Below are 18356 nucleotides of genomic sequence, written 5' to 3'. Positions count from 1 at the left end.
TTTCCCTAATTCAGACCATGCTCCTGCTAACGTGGAGACAGCCTTCAAAGTGAATAGGATCAGGCTCTGTCAAGCAACCACTGCAGTCTTTACAAGTGTCTGGTATTTATTGCCATCCAGTCTGGGGCAGACTTGTCTGCAATGAAAATGGTGTTCCTGGGGTTGACGGATAGTTAGCAAAACCTTCAGGCTGAGCTGTATAGTTCTCCAGAGCAGAAGCAGAATGTGCCTTCAAGGAAGAGAAGAAGTTAGGAAACAGCACTGACAAAAACAAAGAAACAAAAATCTAAGTCAAGGAAAATTTCAGGCACAATACCAGTCCTACTCAAGCCAAAATAAAGAAACTATAATCTGAAGTTTTCAAGGAACAAAGATGAGCAATGCATCTATATGCAGAGGTTAAACCGTAGTGCAACTATTGCTCTGAAATACCAGAGAATGAGGAAAGCAGTTGGATTAAGAGGAAAAATGAAGAAGCATTAGTGGCATTTACTTTCTAGGGGAGCAAGCCACAGCTGATTTGAAAGGCACGGCTTAATCAGGAGCTGCAGCATTTCACTGACTTTGAACTTTTTCTGTCTTTTTCTATCTAACTTTTAATTGCTTGAGTAGATAAGTGTTAATTTTAGTGATTGGAAATTGTAAATAAGAAAACTGACACTTCCTCAATGCAATCTGCATCCATAGATTTCTACAAAATAAACAAACTACTGAGCTGCAAAAGCAGCATGGCATAGATTAAGTAATTTGCTTCTTCCGATCTATTTCCCCTGATATTCAAAATATATCTGACAATTTCTGCATATTGAACAGAATTTAGACACACGCTCCATTTCAAAAACTGCTGTCACAAAGACAGAAAACACTAATTCAAGACATTTAACTGTCTCTTTTATTATTTTGTAGAGAAGGACAAATTCCCTACCAGAATCCTTCACCTGTACCGAGGCCGTTCTGAACAAAAGGCAAACTAAACATCTAAATACAAACTCTGATGATAGTTTCAGTTAACTTATGTAGGTTGATGACTGAAACAAGTTGTTTCATGGGCAAGAGAGATGATGAAACTACACATTACCTAAAGCCACCTCAGGCTTATATTACAACAATCGTATTTGTGGGAGCTAGGCATGACCTAGCAGACACAACCACAGCAGACACAAACTCAAGACAATCTGATTGCATGTGTAGAGAGGCACAAAACTCACAACAAAATGGCTTTCCACAGAAATCTTTAAGTATTAAAATGTCAGACTGGAACTGAGCACAAATTTTGCAACTACATGGTCAGCTCATTAGATTTAACACAAACCTAAAAAATTTCACTTGAATGTCTTTTCTTTTTTCTTTCACTCCTCCTTATTTTACAGAGTTGTCAAAAAAGGTTTAATCACATTCATAATGTCCAGAAGCATTGTTACCTCGACCTTGAGTAAGAAGTTAATATGAGTTGTTCTTTATCATCACCCTTGTAATCAGTTCTCAAACAGGTTAAGGGTTTTAAACTAATACCAAGAAGTTAACACGCAAGTACACGCTCAAACGATTACTGGCAGCAAAACAGTATTAACAAATACGCATGTTACCTGTAGTAGTGCTGACTGTGCAGCCGCACTATGCTGCAATTCTTGTAAGGAAGATTGTGCGGCACTTTGGGGAAAGCCAGGGATACCAGGAAGAGATAAAAGACCAGGAAAAACTGCATTTCCTGGCGTCTGTAGTCCAGAAGTCAAGCTGAAAGAATGTCAAGATGCGGCTACTATAAGGAACATCTGCATCATGCTTTATCCTATGTTTCTCTCTCTATAAGCTTATGTCTACACAAATTAGAAAAGCACCTCTTTTTCTAAACCTCGCTAAGGCCAGAATTTCTAAACAGAAGCCCAGTCTCTACCCATCTACAAATTATTCATGCACACACAAACCACTGTCTGGAGCACACCTGAGAAGAAAACTCAGAAATACTTCAGCTGTGCCTACAGTTTGCACACAAAAAAACCTTTACAGACAAAATCTAATGCTGAGTACTTCCTTAAAACATAGGAACATCTAAGATATTGTGTGCTATTACCTGGATGTGTCAATGGATGCCCATGTGGAATCCATCCTTGTAAAAGCCTAGGAGGTGCCAAGTATCCTCATCTGGGAAATAAGATCACTCAGCACCTCACTGGATTAGACTGTTGTAACAGAGACTACTGAGGACAACCTATTTACTGACTACTCTTATCAATTTATAAAGACAGGTGGAAATCTACTGGTGAACTAACTTGAAAAATTAACTGTAATTACTAACTATGAATGAAAACAATGTCTATGCCTAAAGTAAAATAATTGTTTTGCTCAAAATAAATCGTTCTGACCTCCTTCAGAAACAAAAACAGAAACAGAAACATACCCAGCCTGTGCAACAAGTGCAGAGTTGAAGTTTGAGCTAAAGGCCGAGGCAAACCCTGGCAGGACCGGAGCCGGAGATGGGGCTGTGGCAGCTGCTGGCAACGGTGCAACTGCTGCTACTGCAGAAGATGCCTGGAGGCCAGGGAAAGAAGGGAGAGCAGGAGTGACAGAGGGTGTGTTAGAGACAGGAAAACCAGGGAAGGATGGGTTTGATGATCCCAGAGGTCCCTGGGCAACAGAAAAAAGGGAAGGGACGGCACTGGACAAGTTAAGCGAGAAAGGTGGAGCAGAGACTGTTGCTGAGGCGGCGAGTCCTGAGAGTACGGCGGCGGTGGAACTCACATGAGGGGCAGACACGGCTGAAGCGGTTGTAGACGGAGTAGCTAACAAAGACCCTGGGAGAGTGACGGGCGGTGTAAGTGCTGGATTACCAGTAAAAGCAAAGTTACTGGTTAGAGACGTAAAAGGAGGAAGTCCATTGAACACAGGGGCAATGGGAGCAGAGGACCCATGTGGGGTGAGGGAAATGGAAGCCAGAGAACTGGAACTGTTCAGAGGAGCACTCAAAGAGGAGAGACCTGATAGCGCTGGATTCAGGGAACTGGGTAAACTGACTGGCATGGAAGCTGCCGAGGTGTATGCACGCCCAAGCACTGACAGTCCTATAGTGCCATGAGAAGGGCCAGTGGAATGAGAAGGACCTTTGAAGGCCGAGAGGGTAGGACTCATGGGTTCTGTTTTGACCAGCACTGGGATACTTGTGGCAGCTGGGGCTGATGAGAGCTGCTGATCAGGATTAGTAGGGCTTGTGCCATGCAAGAGGGAGGCTGATGAGCCACAGTTGACTGGCATAATCGATGGTGAAGTGGTTAAAGGTGACTGTGCAGGCAATGTTGGAGGAGTGGAACTAGAATTGGCCACAGATGGGGATGGAAGACCTGGAAAAATGGCCAGCCCAGGTGTGGAGGAACGCTGTGGGGTCGGGGTGGCAGATGGAGTATAACATTTGTTGACAGAGGAAGTGGGAGGGTCGGAGCTTTGATTAGCAAGTGCAGATAAAGAAGCAAGCTCGCTTGTCATAGCAGAAGGTAAAGCAGATGAATTGATTAATGAAGTGTCATTTGACGTCAGAAATCCCTTTAAGACAGACAAAATTGGGTTAGGCAAGCTAAGCGAACCAGGAATGGTAGTGGCAGGGGAATTAGCAATTGTCGATGGAACAGGACTAGAAATACCTTGGGCGCTGGGAGGCAAGGACAAAGGGAGGCCAGCAAAAACTGATGACAATGGAGTGGGATTATTAGCAGAAGCAATTGAAGAGGTTGCAGGGAATGGGAGGCCAGCAAATGGAGCAGTAGCAGATGCAAAAGCTTCACTAGACGCAGGTGTGGCACATGGTGTGGAAGAACCTTGCAGAGCTGGCGTAGCAGTGGGTATAGAAGCCAGCCCAGAGAAAACTGCAGGAACAGGAGTAGAGGTTGCACTGTGAACAGATGTGACAGGAACACCAGGCAATGAAAGGGATTTGATGACAGTAGGGGTTGGGGTGGATGGCTGAGATGTATGGATGGAAGAGGAGACCTGTCCTGGGAAAACAGGAAGGACAGGGGTAGACATGTTCATCCCAGATATGAGTGGAGTTGCAGGTGTTAATGGATGGCTTATTGCCTTGACAGGTGATGGGGTAGGGACTGGAGTAGCAGCAGGTGTTGAAGGATTAGAACCATGAGGAGTAAAGAGCTGATTCGCTTGTGCAGAAAAAGCTGCAAAGAAACAAAACTGGTAAGAATACTTGAAACTGTCAGAAATGTTTGAAATCAACACAAACACATTTTATACAGTATTTCAAAATATGATACACAAGCAATAGCTAACATACAATGTCTGTATATAAACAGTGAACACTGGAGTCTATGAAAATGAAACAAAAAAGCACATACAAACACATCACAGAAGTTGTACATCATGTAGGCTACCACTCCTCTTTAAAACACTTTGTGACATCTGCTACCATGATCTCATGCAAGACAGATGCTCAAATATACTCCATAAGAATGTCCAAGTGACACAGGTAAACACCCTCCCTCTGGTCCCTAGCATCTGGCACCCAAACCAGATCTAATATTCCATAGACATTAGATCACCTGGGCTCCTCTGTATCCACTCACTGAAGGTCAGAATTTCCTTCAGAACCAGTTAATTCAATGTATCATGAGAAGCTTAGTCAACAACTGAAGAAGGCTGATTTCAGGTGCTGGTATTTTTCTTTCCTTCAAAATCAGGTCATTCTCTTCACTGTGTTTCCTTCAGATTTTGGTTCTAAGAAGGTACACTTTTAAATTCATGTATTACACTATAGTATTAAGCTAACATTGGCACTTGACCTTATGAAAAAATATTACTGTAAGTCTGAAGTCAGGTGTTTATAACTGAAGCAAGCACCTGCCACTAGGATTATCAGTTTATATGAATCCTACAAAGTAAGTCAAAGAGACAGGAGTCAAGCTGGAGGAAAATAGGCAGGCACACTGAGAATGGGGATGTGGGGGTTAAAAGAAAGAAGCTGCATTTATGAACTCTGGCATGCCAAGAGCCTCTATCTAGTTTCCTGTGGAATATGAATATGTTAATTAATCATTCCTCTCAAACAACCCTTGTGCTTTATCAACTGTAAGCAAATCACTGATCCAACCAGTCAAACTCATCACCCATAACTCTAACAGGTTAGATTTCTCTCTTGACAAAATTCTACATATACACGCATAAACCCAAACCTGGAATCTTTAAAATCTTGGACCTAAATTGATATGACAAACTCCTTTTTTATGTATCTTGAAACTCTAACACTAGCAAGTCTGCAAACAATTTCCTTTTACATATTATTTTCCAAAAACCTAGACCCAGATTGCTCGTCTCTGGATTCTGTCCCTTCCTCATCCTATTTCCAAGCCGAAGGCTCTCCTAAAGATCACAGTTGTTAATCCTGACAGACAAGATTATCACCAGAGAAATAAAGCTGCAATAGAACCCAGAGCTGTTACTGACCTTCTCCTTCTAAGAGAAGATTTTAGTCATTACACTGCATTCATTTAGCTGTATAAACTACCTTGTAAATACATACACATTTAAAGGGGTATATATGAATAAAGTGATTCTTTGGAACTGCAACATTTCTGTAGAACCATCTCTGGGCATAGAGGAAAAAAGACAAAACACAACTTTCTTTTTTTCCTATAAATATTTGCAGAGGCTAAAGTTACAACGGTGATTTTATCTATTTTGGGTGTTTGTTAATATGACTCACTCAACAGTCAGTAGATTCTCAATTTCTACTTGTCAAACCTAACAAAGTATTATCAAAGCTTTTGTGTAAGTACTTCATAATGGGATTTGTTATTATGATTTGTACTAAGTGTACAAAGCATATGAAGTAACACACGAATAGAGACAAAAAAAAAAAGAAAGGGCAACACTCTCTTCTGTGAAGAGAATTGGAATTTAAAGGGTAAGACAAAAGTGCAGGTAGACACAGTTGGATGTAACAGTCTGGGATAAGACATTCTACACACGGATTTCAACAAATTCTCCTGTATTCCTAGCTTTCCATTGCAACTAATATATTAAATTAAAATGTGAATGAGTTTTCAAATAGATGTCCAAAGTTTTAACAACTGCAAATATATTAATGGTGTCCGTGCACTACATTGCAAAGCATATTTCGATTTCTCACACACTTGTATGCTGAAGAATATAAAACTTTAATGAGCTACCACAAAAAGCTGAATTTCAATGTTTCAATGTTTCTAAGTGCCAAGTGGCCCAGATTACTTTTTTCTAAACGCTGAAGGGATCCTACTCCAACAGTAGTTAACCACTTAGAGGCTTATGAGAATCCCAAATTAGTTGTTTACATTTTCTGAACAAATAACAAAGATACAATCAACATATAAATCTTCCTGTGGATTTGCAATTTACCTTGATTTTGGGAAGGTTTTGCCTTTGGGCTGGAAAGGTCCTCATTTTCTAAAGGGAGAACAACAGCTTGTTATTTAAAAGCAAATGAAACTCCAGCAGTGAATGATCCATTCACAACAATGAATTAGAAAAAATACCATCAACATATTTAAAGTTATGCATGCTTTACCTGATACCACTTGATTAGCAGCATATGGTGGAGGAGCTGGTAAGCCTGGAGCTATGACATTAGCCATTGGAACTAAGCCAGCGTTGTTGTAAGCACCTAAAAGAACAAATGCAATACACATCTCAGTTGTCAGAAGAACCCATATCTAAATGAACCAGTAAGTGTCTTTTCCTTTAAAAGAGCATTTTCAAGATTGTAAGACATTCCTTCACCAAAAACCACACAAGTTAATCATCCAGGCCAGATGCTGGCTTTTGCCAATGTCTGTCTGAGTGACATGCATTGTGATACAAATTTTAGTAAGGGCTTCTATTGAAAGAGCCTGAAAAAGTCAGGTTTCAATTGCCTTCAGTTCCATTTGTGAAAAACTCAAAGGGGAGGAGTGATTCAGAGTGTCTGCTGCATCGTTTGTTCTTTTTTTATTCCTATCTCGAAAGCTGTTGCAACTCTTCCTTTAACATTAAAGCCCTGACAAACAAAAGAGCCAAACATACACCAGTGACCATGACTAGCCCTCCACCATAAGTCAGACAATTCAGAGAAAAATGTCCCATCTCAAATACTTAGTCTATCACTCTTCAATATTTCTTTAAATGTTGAGAAATTCAGGCGGGTTAGCAAATTATTTTAATAAAAAATACTTCTTGTAGATAACATAGGAAAAAATACCTTTCTTCCTCCCTTATTCTTTGTAGCAACTCAAACTGTTGTAGAGCTGTGGCATAAAGTTCTGATGAAGAAGCTCAGAATTCAAATCACACAAACACAAATACACTTCACAGTGGTCCCGAATGAATATTTTAAGAGTATAATAACTTACACTTCATGGCAAAAGGTAGCACTCGAACATTACTCAAAGTGCAGTAATATGTCATACATAACTCCTTTCTGATCTCACATTTTCATAGTAGTTCTACCTAATGTTAAGATTTCTTGCATGACAACTCTTGGCTGAAAATCAGTAATTAAAAATTATTGCATCACCCAGGAAGGAAATGTTAAATCAATACATATAAGAGGCTGAAAACAAAACATCCTTTTGACCATTGCTTGAACACAAGCATATTCAAGAGTTTCAGGTCAGCATCTACAATCTCATTAAACACATTTTTAATATATATAAATCTATCATCAGTTATTAGTTCCATTGTCACAAAACGATGTTGCAGCCTAATAAGGCCCTGAAACCTCAAAAGCTGTTTCATAACCTAAAATGTACCAATACTTACATCCAGTCACAGGCCAAATTTTGTGCCCTAACTTACTCTGGATAGGATTTGTTTAATATAAAATTGAGCTAGTCAGCAGGCTCCCTGTACAATTTCTGGGGAGCAAGTAACTTCCAGGGTACAAATCATCCGACTTACTTCAGCCGCCAGTAGAGAAAATTTTTCCAAATTGATTATAAAGAGACTTGCAGACATCAAGCTGGTCAGATGACTCACCCTTCAACATGCATGCTAAGAGCTCTACCACACTTTCTTATCAAACACCTTCAAAAACTCCTCGAAATCCATAACATCAGCAAAAACAAAGCTTCCTAACCAGAGAATTACTCATTTTGCAGTACAGAACAGCAAGATTAGGAAAAGCTTTCAGCTGCTGCTCAAAAAGCCCAGAGTCTGACTACGTAAGAACACCAACTTCTTCTTCCAAAGAACAGCAATTGCCTTGCTACCTTCAAAAAACATCTGGAATCAAACAACTGATGCAGCAGAGCAAAGAGAGAGGAGTTAATGAAGAAAGACTCAATCTTACCTGAGGCACAAGGCTAGGAATAGTCAGATCAAATACGGGAAAAGGCCACCACTATGTCCCCTCTAACACTGAATTCTACGGGAAAAGGCCACCACTATGTCCCCTCTAAGACTGAATTCTACGTTGCTCAACTTTTCTCTAAGGAAACTCTTTTCGCTCCTTTGTGATGGAGAGAAAGTAAAGCCGAAGGCAACTGTGAAACAGATTACCATCCTTCAGCAAGTTCCTACATATTTCCACCCAGTTCAGGGCTGTGCCTGACCACATCCTAAGTTTGGTACAACAGCATCAAGTCAAGAGACTTGTCAAGCCAAAGCCCAAACCTTGGTCAAATATCACAACAAAGACACAGCCCTAGTCTTGTCTAATATGCACAATGCCTCCCATAAACAAAATATTTTGCCATCAGAACAGGACTGTGAATTTTCCTTATGAAGTGGATGCTGGAAAAAGAATACAATATATTCCTCTTTTTATCAACCCTGCAGTCATGATAGAAGGAGGTAGCAACCAGTACCCAGAGCATGCTGAGGGAGCACAAGCCAATTTCAGATATGATCATGGTCAGAGAAACTGACACTTGACACTTATTACTTAAAAGGCAAATGGATGAAACAATAGCATCAAGCTAAAACACACAGAAGCCTTACTTGGTGCAATAGTTGCGTGTGGCCGACATGGTGGGATGGGGTATGGAACTGGTTTGTGTGGATTGTAGGTTGATGGAGCCTACATTAAAAAAAAAAAAAACAAAAAAAAAAACAAAAAAAAAAAAACAGAAGAAGCAATAGTGAAAGCATTACCTAATGTTTCTCAGACAAAAAGCTAACAGTCAGACACTACTACAGATAGCTGTTCTTCACTGGGAAAATATGTGATATCAAATTTCTTCATAATAGCCATAGTGACTGCACTTATTTCACTCTTTCTGAAAAGAATGAAACAAACATCACTAGTATACTTTTAGATTTTAATATAATACTGAACACAGGGAAAGGGAACTCCCTCCCGCCTTGTAGTTTTCACACTGTGCAGTCTTGAACTGATTTCTTATTTTAAAGAGTCAGCACATTTAAAACTAACAAATACTTATGAAGTTACATGTCCCTACAGCTTAGTGGGAAACATCTCATAATAAAAGTGAAAATAAAACATTTGGACAGTACTTCAAAGTAGGATCAGGTTCATCGCAAGTTTGTCCTACACAATTAAAAACTTTGAAATACAGATCAGCTGTGTTGTTAAGAAACAAAAGCCTCCTTCTAAGGCACTGCTGTAATTCAAGTTTCCAAGATGCAGGCATTTTTTATGTTCATGTGGGAAATTCTCAGAGATTGTAACAAAAAACTGCATATATTTCTAAAACTTCCACTAGCTCATGATGAACTACTAAAAATGCTTTTAGTTTTGTCTTCTGCTACTGTAACTTAAAATCAGCCTTCAAATGTACACACATTGTATCCACTAGAGAACACTATCCCCCACAGATATAAACCAGAGCTTTTTTTCAAATTAAATAAAAAGATACTAGGTCATATTATCTTTATTATAGAAGTTTAGCTTTGCTCCTACAGTATTCTTGCAACATAAAAGCTTGCAACATAACAGTATTTTATATAAAAGCCTCATTGAATTGGCTGGTGGTTGGATATTTTTTTCTTAAAGTTTCATTTATTTACTCATTTATTAGACATACTGGTTTGGATGGTCCAAGTATACGAGCTGCTATTCCCTTTCCTTCATTAGTACATTCTTCTGTATCCTTTTTGATAGGGGTTCCCTGAAACAAAATAAAATTAAACTATTAATTTAGAAGTAAATCTTGCTATAGAATTTCTGCCATATTTGATTATTTTTCTAAACTATATTTGAGTTTTAGAATATTCTGAAAGTGATACTTAACCATGTCTGTTAGGAAAAAAAACCTGCATTCTCGGCTTGAAAAATTATAAATAAGAGCATTCCAGTAGCTTGGTTTATAACACTGAGCTTTTGTAAAGAGATCTATATTAAACAGTCCATGTTTCTGACATAATTAGAATTCTGCATTTTGATTTGTGGACATGATAACTTAAATTTTGCAGTCCCTTTAGTGTTCATGGGAAATACTTAACATGGTTGGTCATGAACTACACTAAGATTAGCAGTAGTCATGTAGTGACCATATTGGCTCATCTTATCAACCTACCAGTAAGGCTGCTTACATGTCTCATGATTATGCCAAGAATTGCTGGAGTTTACAATGTTTTCCTTATATGAACAATGGCTTACTTACTGGGTAATCTTTATCTGAAGCAGTATAGAAAGAACGGGCAAATAAAAATAATGCAAGTTCCCTATAAACGTGTAATGGGGTAATAAAAAAACCCAAACAATGCTTTTGATTACACTCCACCTTCCATGTACATGAATCCTAGTTTTGGTTATACTATAATGATGAATCCTAAATCAAGAATGCTGTAAAAAGCAAAAGCATAGGATCATGCTTACTGGGAAAATTCCATTTATGCGGCTTGGTTTGCCCTTGGGATAAGGGTTACCAGGAATCATTCCACAGGATGATATCATAGCATGAGGAGCCTTACAACCCGTTTTTGAAGCCTGCAAAATAATCAAGAAAGGACATTCTTTGCTATAAAATTAAATGCTTTAAAGAAATGAATTACTATTTCACGACATTTAGACTGCATGAATCAAACCACATGGAACAATTCAAAGCTTCATCTCGTATCTTCTTCCCAAGTAGTCCAAACAGTGTGAGGTTCTGCCAATTCCCCTTTGCTTTGAATAACTCTACATGGACCACCACTTAGGGTCAAGCACTTAGTGTTCTCTAAAACAAATGCAGACTGTTTTCTTCACCATTGTTTGCAATTCTGTGCCCCTTTTTCCATATGATCCTAATGCCTGACAGAAAATTCCCCTTTATTTTGCACATGTATTACACAGCTCTTATCTTTTTTTCAGCTGCTTCTTTCAGCTTGTCCCCCACCAGTAGTTCCCAGCAGTCTTCATGGTAAGTCCTGACACCACAATGGCCGTAAGGATAGAAACAGTACTGTATTTGACAGAATCAAAGGTACTAGAATATCTTGACTACCTGTTCAAGAATTCTTCTGCATCTTTTCTTCTCTGACATATTAATTCTGAACAGATCTTCAATAAGGCGATAATTCTGAGCATCAACAATGTTGCTATAAATAAAGACATTGACAGACTATTACTGCCATTCCATATACTTATCAGAAATAATGCACTACTGAGAAGTGATGAACACTTATTCAGTCAGTATCCAACAGCACATTAAAAAACATAATTATTTCAAATTATAATATTACCATTATTTTACAAGGGTGTGTAGGGACGGGACAAGGTGTAATGGCTTTAAACCGAAAGAGGGTAGATTCAGATTAGATGTAAAGAAGAAATTCTTCACTGTGAGGGTGGTGAGACACTGGAACAGGTTGCCCAGGGAAGCTGCAGATGCCTCATCCCTGGAGGTGTTCAAGGCCAGTCTGGATGGGGCTTTGAGCAACCTGGTCTAGTGGAGGGTGTCCCTGCCCATGGCAGGGGGGTTGGAACTTGATGATCTTTAAGGTCCTTTCCAACCCTAACCATTCTGTGATTCTATGATACTATGATTAGAATTAAACATGAATATGGAGTACTGGAATTAAATATCAATACAGAACAGCGGGCAATGGTCACTAAAGTTTATGGCAAAAATAACTATGTTGACAAAATGAATTTTGCATCGCAACAGTTCATTAGAAAGCTTTAATTGCTACTAGCCCACAATTCCCAGCACAGCAGAAAACTACCAGCTACTCTGTTTGCCACTGTTTCTTGCTACACTGGTAGAGAAACACATTTTCACCTCATGTACTCCAGAATGAAAAAAGATTAAACTCCTGGCAATTCTCTCTGTATTCTGCAGAGCTAGTGAAACACCTCACACAGCTCCAAAATGTACCTTTCCTTTCTCCTTGCTCCTCTCCCAAAAATAACACTAGATAAACCAAAGAAAACAACAAAATGTGCAAGTACAAGGAGCCTAATGCCTGATTCTACCTGCCTTTTTCAAAACCCTGAACACAGCACCTTTACTGCTGTCAAACGTTACCTGCCCGATGCAAACTACTGGAAATACAATACAGCCCCAAAAAGGCAGACTTCTCAAAGGAGGATATTAGAAGAAATGGAATCTGCAGAACATCGAACAAAGATGTGAAAAATTCCTCAAAAATTGTATGAAAACGTGAATGAACTTGCAGCTTTGTTTTCTAGTTTTGATTAGCAAAGTAAGTAATACACAGATTTGTGCTGGGATTTCTATATCATGACTCCCTTATTACGCTCTTGCACTGTAGGAATTCTACAGCTAAAGAAGCTACTGTGCTTTTCCTCCACAACAGATGAAGTGTAGCAACTAAAAAGCCTATGAGCTCCAATCTCATTTCAGGAAGCAAAACAGGTTACTTTAATATGCCACTGAAGCTCCTCTAGGCTACCCTGTTTTGTTTTGGTCTGAAAGAGACTAGGAACATTCATACAGCTTCTTAAAGCTCTACTCCGAAAGCAAGAGCATGCCTATATCCTCAGACTTTAAATTTAGTTTATGGATATTTATATATTGACTTTATATGCCCCAAAATGTCCAAGCTGCCTGTAATATATAGAATTCATATGTAAAGCAGACATACCTCATGGAAAAAAACCCCACCCCAAAACAGAACAACACTTCATGTAATAAATCCCCTAAACCAGGCAGAAGACTTCCAAAACAAACACGTTAAAGGTAATCCTTTGAAGCAGCTTTGTTCAGTAAAAAAACCCAACTTTCTTTGTAAACATACATTTAGAATATCTATACATCTTTTATAGACACTAGATCTGTAAGTCAAATGTGTGAATTTAAGAGATGCATTTAATTAACTCATTTTTACATATGTAATATTGAGAGGCTTTTCAAATGCAAAAGGGTCGATTCCCAGAACACTCTGGTCTCAAGCCTTTTACACTTCAGTGAACAGAAATAAGCGTAAGGCCCTCTTCATTCTCTACAAGATTTGAAGACCACTGTAAAAACACTGGCAAAGTGACAGTTTTCCAGCAGGCAGAGCCCACATTGCAGCATGATCAAGACTCAGATGAACTATGGAACTTTGCACAATGTCTGCTTCTAATTCTTCTTTTTACAGCCCCATCAATAATCGCTTTGTGCTTTACCTTAACTGGCTACAGTGCTTCCTTACAGAAGTATCTTAAGTTTTATATGCTCAAACATTAGTAGAAACAATACAACTTAAGGAATATAACATGAGAGATACTTACGAAGCTAAGATTTCAAGGGCAATAAGTTTATCTTTACTGAATGTGAAGCAGTTGAGAATATTAACCATTTTTGATGCTGGAACTGCCACTATTTTCTGACAAGTAAGCAAGAAAGAAAAAAGGGTATGTAAAATAAGCCACTCAATAACAGCTTCATATCATATATTTCAGTAATGTTTAATATTCTCTCCCTCCCACTGGGAAGGAGACTCCCTGTGGTAAGTGCTGAACAAAGAACTGCAAAAAGCACTTGGCAAAAGCAGAGAAATTAGGAAAATTAACAATAGTTACATAGCTACATCTATTCTTGCAATACACAGGAAAGTAAAAGACACTTTATTCAGAAAAGATACCCTGGTTAAAACTATGATGTTTCATACTTTGATACCATTGAAAAAGAAAGAAATGAAGAGGAAACTTTGAAGATTAAAGAGTAGACCAACCTATCAGTTGCAAAAGTAGATATCACAAACCTAAAATAAGATTAAGAGAGCAAACTTACTCCACAAGATTACGTCACAAGAACTTACATGTTGTAAAGCCTTTATTGCCTTGAGCTGTGGTTCAGCCCAGGAAAAGTATCTCAGTAACTCAACAACCTGCAAGAGAAAGTCCTTCAGTTAATCCTTTACACATATATATATATATATAAAAATAGGCTAACAGCATCAATATGATCTTTCCATTTTTGGAGAAGAGTGGTATACTGCTAAAGAGCATCCATCTGTCTGTGACCTTTGGTTACATCAGTGCCTACCAGTATCTAATGTTCTTTCTATTTCTAAATAGGCACTTAAAAATTCTGTGTTATGAGACAAAGTTTTTCTATGGAAAAACTTACTCCTTTTCTATGGAAACTTACTCCTCTTTATATATTTGCATATATGCACAACAATTGCCATAGTATTAGAATAACAAAATTAAGTCTTTCTGAAAAAGCTTAAAAACATTCAGTATCTCAAAGAGCATATTCACCAAACAGACACAAAACAAAACCAGAAGAAAAAGAAACAGGAAAAAAAAAATCTACACAGTACCAAAATAAGTGCAATATGTATTACTACATGCCAGTTTAGGAAATACATGCAAAATAATCCTAAATTCCATGACGATCAATTTCTCCAACTTTCCCCAGACAACAGGAATGAAAATGTAATGATTTTGATAACAAAACCACTTGGAACTATTTTTAACAGATTCATGCTGATATAATAATGAGGAATCAAATCTCCTCAGTTAATAAATAAAAAAGCTAATGTGACCAGCCTCAGTATGATTGGAGACACACAAAACCAATAGCTCCCATTAAACCCATGACAGCGGTGACCTTTACCTGTTCACTAGAAAAGTATCCATGAACATATTCAATAGCTTTTAATTTGTACTCAGTCAATACAGCCTAGAAGATAGAGAAAAAAAAAAGATGTATAATTAGTCCCTCAAAAATTATAATTATAGCAGTCATCTTCTAATCTAGCTAAAAAAAATCTGACCTTCAAAAGTGACATTTGCATCAGTTACACTGCAATATTTCTAAGCAACAGAATACCCCTTAGCTAATTGAGAGAACGATGAAAAGCAGAGATGCAACTTAGTTTTTCTGTTAAAAAAAATTACTTTTTTGTTTGCCTTTTTTTTGTTTAAAACGGCACTGAGATAAGGTTTACATCAACTTTATGTTAAACAAGATAATACAGTTGATTATTCATACAATCTCTTTGCATGTTCCCTGTAAAATAATTAGCAAAGTATCTTACTTCAGTGAAATTATGAAGAGACTGGAAAACAAGTCTGTAAGGACAGAACTAAGCATACAAGAAAATTTGCTCCAGAGGGTGATGTTGTGTCTTAGCTAGGTCAAACGTTAATAAGCAATCACACAAACCAAAGGAAGTAGAGTAGTCTGAAGAAGTACTGGCCACCACTTTTCACTTAGTGGCAAGACAGTTAGTTGATTACTATGTGGGCTATCTAACAGCCAGGGCTTCCTCCCTCTCCTCACACCCAGCCTACTGATAGACATATAAGATGTAAAGAAGACAGGTGACAGCTGAATTCCTGCCTCAAACTGGTGCACACAGCTTTCTTCCCCAGTCTCCAAGGCCCCCATCTATTGCTAGCTCTCATGCTAACTACTCTCAAATCAACTCCAGCATCACCCACACACCCATTTCTATCTCTTCCCAATAGCCCTAAAACCTACTCCTATTTCTTTTTTGTCCTTTTCCCTCCACACAGACAGACACAAAGTTCTCCATCACTGCAACCTGACTGTGAGTAGCACAGTTGCACAGAAACCCACTCACATACTGCTTGAGGCAACCCCCTTCCTTTCCATACCTCATTAGGAGACCAACACTACCAGACTTGCTGAACTCACAGGGGGAAAAGAACTTCTCTCTTCATGGACATTTTTTCTTCTCTCCCTTCTTTCTCTTTCCATATTTTTGGAAAAAAAAGCCTGATAAGTCATATAGCAACTTCTTTACCAAAACAAATGTCACTCTTCCTCCTCAAATCAACAACTGACTCCATAATAACAGAAAGCATTGCTGTGTACCTTTCCATTTAAAAAAAAAAAAAAAAAAAACCAAACCCAAACTTTGTTAATAAACATAAATATATATGGGGAAAGACACACTAAGCTATACATTAAGCCATCTAAATAGTTATTCCTGCCAACTGTAGGACTGAAAATGGAACACACCAACACAACTGACGTGTGAATCACACAGGAAAGAAGGTTCCACCACAGAGCTAGAAATGAAGTTTAAACAAAGACCTAGCAACTAAGATACAAAATAAGCATTTGGAAAATGAACATTACACTGCAACAGCACAGCTATTATTAACACGGCACAGCACTGATCCTTAGATGAACAGTAAGTTAAATTTACATGAATACAGACAGATAGCATGCAGGAAACATAACTGTCTAAAATCACATGTCAAAAACACTTTTGTTTGAAGTCTTCAGTAATCAGTGTACTCTGAAGGGCCGCACTGCAGTAGTAATATCTGTACCATTACTCCCTCTCACCATCAATTCTCAGATAAAGTATTCATATGCAAGTTGTTCCTTGATTGTTTTCCCCCAGATTTTCCATAAGAATTCTGAGTTTGGGAGGGAAGTCTCACACCCTGAAATATCTCAGGCTGTCACGTTTTTAGCTGGTTACACAGCATGGAACATACCCGTTTTATAAAGGAGAATTTAAGACCATGACCTTATGCAAAAATGCCAGTAAGTGCAGTTGTGATAACAAAGACTCTTCACTGGGGCTTTTGTGCACAGTGGTTTATACTTCAGTATGTTCCAAAAGGGTAACAGTACAACTGCAAACATGACTGTACCTCATGCTGAAGAGAAGCTGAAGTGAAATTCAACTCTGTAGCACCCAAGCCCAAGTAAATGACCTCTCATAGACAACCCATCATAAGAAAAAACACCTATTACAAAAATGCTAAGGATTCCTTTTCTACCATAAGGCAATCTTATTAAAAAAAAAAAAAAAAAGCCTTTCATTTACACACCAAGATGGCTTTAGGAGGATACATAACTGTTCTACTGTGACACAGCAAAATACATCATCCTAGGCTTGTGCTTCCCATGCAAGACAGGAACCATTAATCTCAGGGGTTCTGATTTTTTCTATCTCCTTTTCCAGTTCTAGTATTTGGGGAACTGCCCCAACCCCTCACCTCTAGCTTTCCTGTTAAAAGCAGGCCTCTGTGCAGAAAGAAATGAGAGCACCTGCCAGACACCAGGAAGCCTACGTTTGCATTTCTGCTTCCCACAACTAGCGGTTGTTTTGCTCAGTGAGTTCTTAACACGAGACACACAAGCACACTTCAGAGCATGCATCCAAACCCAGGATTTTACACCCTGGAGGAAGGTGTGCACATACTCCTAAGCCGAGGGGAGATGTGGCTTTGAACAAGGACAGCAAAGCACAGCTTAGATATCAGCCCTCTCATGTCCTACTTGGGTGTTGTATCTTCTAAACCATCATATAAAAGGTGGATACCTCACACTTCAAGTCTCCATCTCCGGTCAGGCCAAGCAAATGCAGCCCCTCCCCGCAAATAAGAGATACTTGGCTCTTTTAGCTTTTCTTCCTCATCTTTCTTGACAGTGAAAATGCTGTGATAAACTTACTCCAATGCTTATTTCAAATGAGTGTTCTTCAAGCACAATTCATTAGCTCAGTGGTGGCAGTCCAGACATTCAATCTCAGTTCTCTGAGAAAATAAAAATATCTCAAAGAGAGCAAGCATGTCAGAGCAGCTTCACACTGCTAAATCTGACATACAAAACCCACGATACACCAGCAACACGGCATTACAGTTCTTCACACTGATGTGAAACTTAGTCTTTATTGAATCCTGAAGAACACAAACACCTAACCTGGTGCAGTCATCGACTATTCTACCACCAAATGGTTAAACTAGCATGCAAAACGAGACGTTACCTTTCTAATTTCATCCAGTACGGTTTCAAAGGATTTCTTATCCATCTTTATTAGTTCATTCAATGCAGATAAACATTGAAGGAAAAAAAAATATCCAGGCCAAAAACTTTACTGAGAGTCTTTAAGCATACAGAAAAAAATATTTTCAAAAAAACCCCAAAACGCTGGGCAAGGCAGGCAGCCTGGGAAGTGGAATCCTCTCAGCCTCAAGGAATTTAGCGCAGCTGCTTTGCAATGAGACAAAGGCAGGG

The 18356-nt window shown here is 38.6% G+C and overlaps 1 protein-coding gene across 1 annotated transcript; it reads right to left on the bottom strand.

Annotated features, from left to right (window-relative positions):
• Positions 1–106: 106 nt before the first annotated feature.
• On the bottom strand, positions 107–18150 carry PROSER1 (proline and serine rich 1). The gene is made up of 13 exons (XM_010080507.1): positions 18106–18150; positions 14967–15032; positions 14164–14232; positions 13634–13728; positions 11400–11493; positions 10790–10900; positions 9996–10079; positions 8950–9028; positions 6542–6637; positions 6373–6420; positions 2399–4160; positions 1587–1734; positions 107–229 (listed from the first exon to the last, which is right to left on the bottom strand). Exons 1-13 carry the CDS (start codon positions 18148–18150, stop codon positions 107–109), a joined length of 2820 nt encoding a protein of 939 aa, XP_010078809.1.
• Between the last annotated feature and the right edge of the window lie 206 nt (positions 18151–18356).

This window comes from Pterocles gutturalis, unplaced genomic scaffold, assembly GCF_000699245.1.
Source record: "Pterocles gutturalis isolate BGI_N339 unplaced genomic scaffold, ASM69924v1 scaffold18354, whole genome shotgun sequence".
In the NCBI taxonomy this organism is placed as follows: Eukaryota; Metazoa; Chordata; class Aves; order Pterocliformes; family Pteroclidae; genus Pterocles; species Pterocles gutturalis.
The sequence above is the reverse complement of the archived record's forward strand: the minus strand, read 5'-3'. Positions and strand labels throughout refer to the sequence as shown.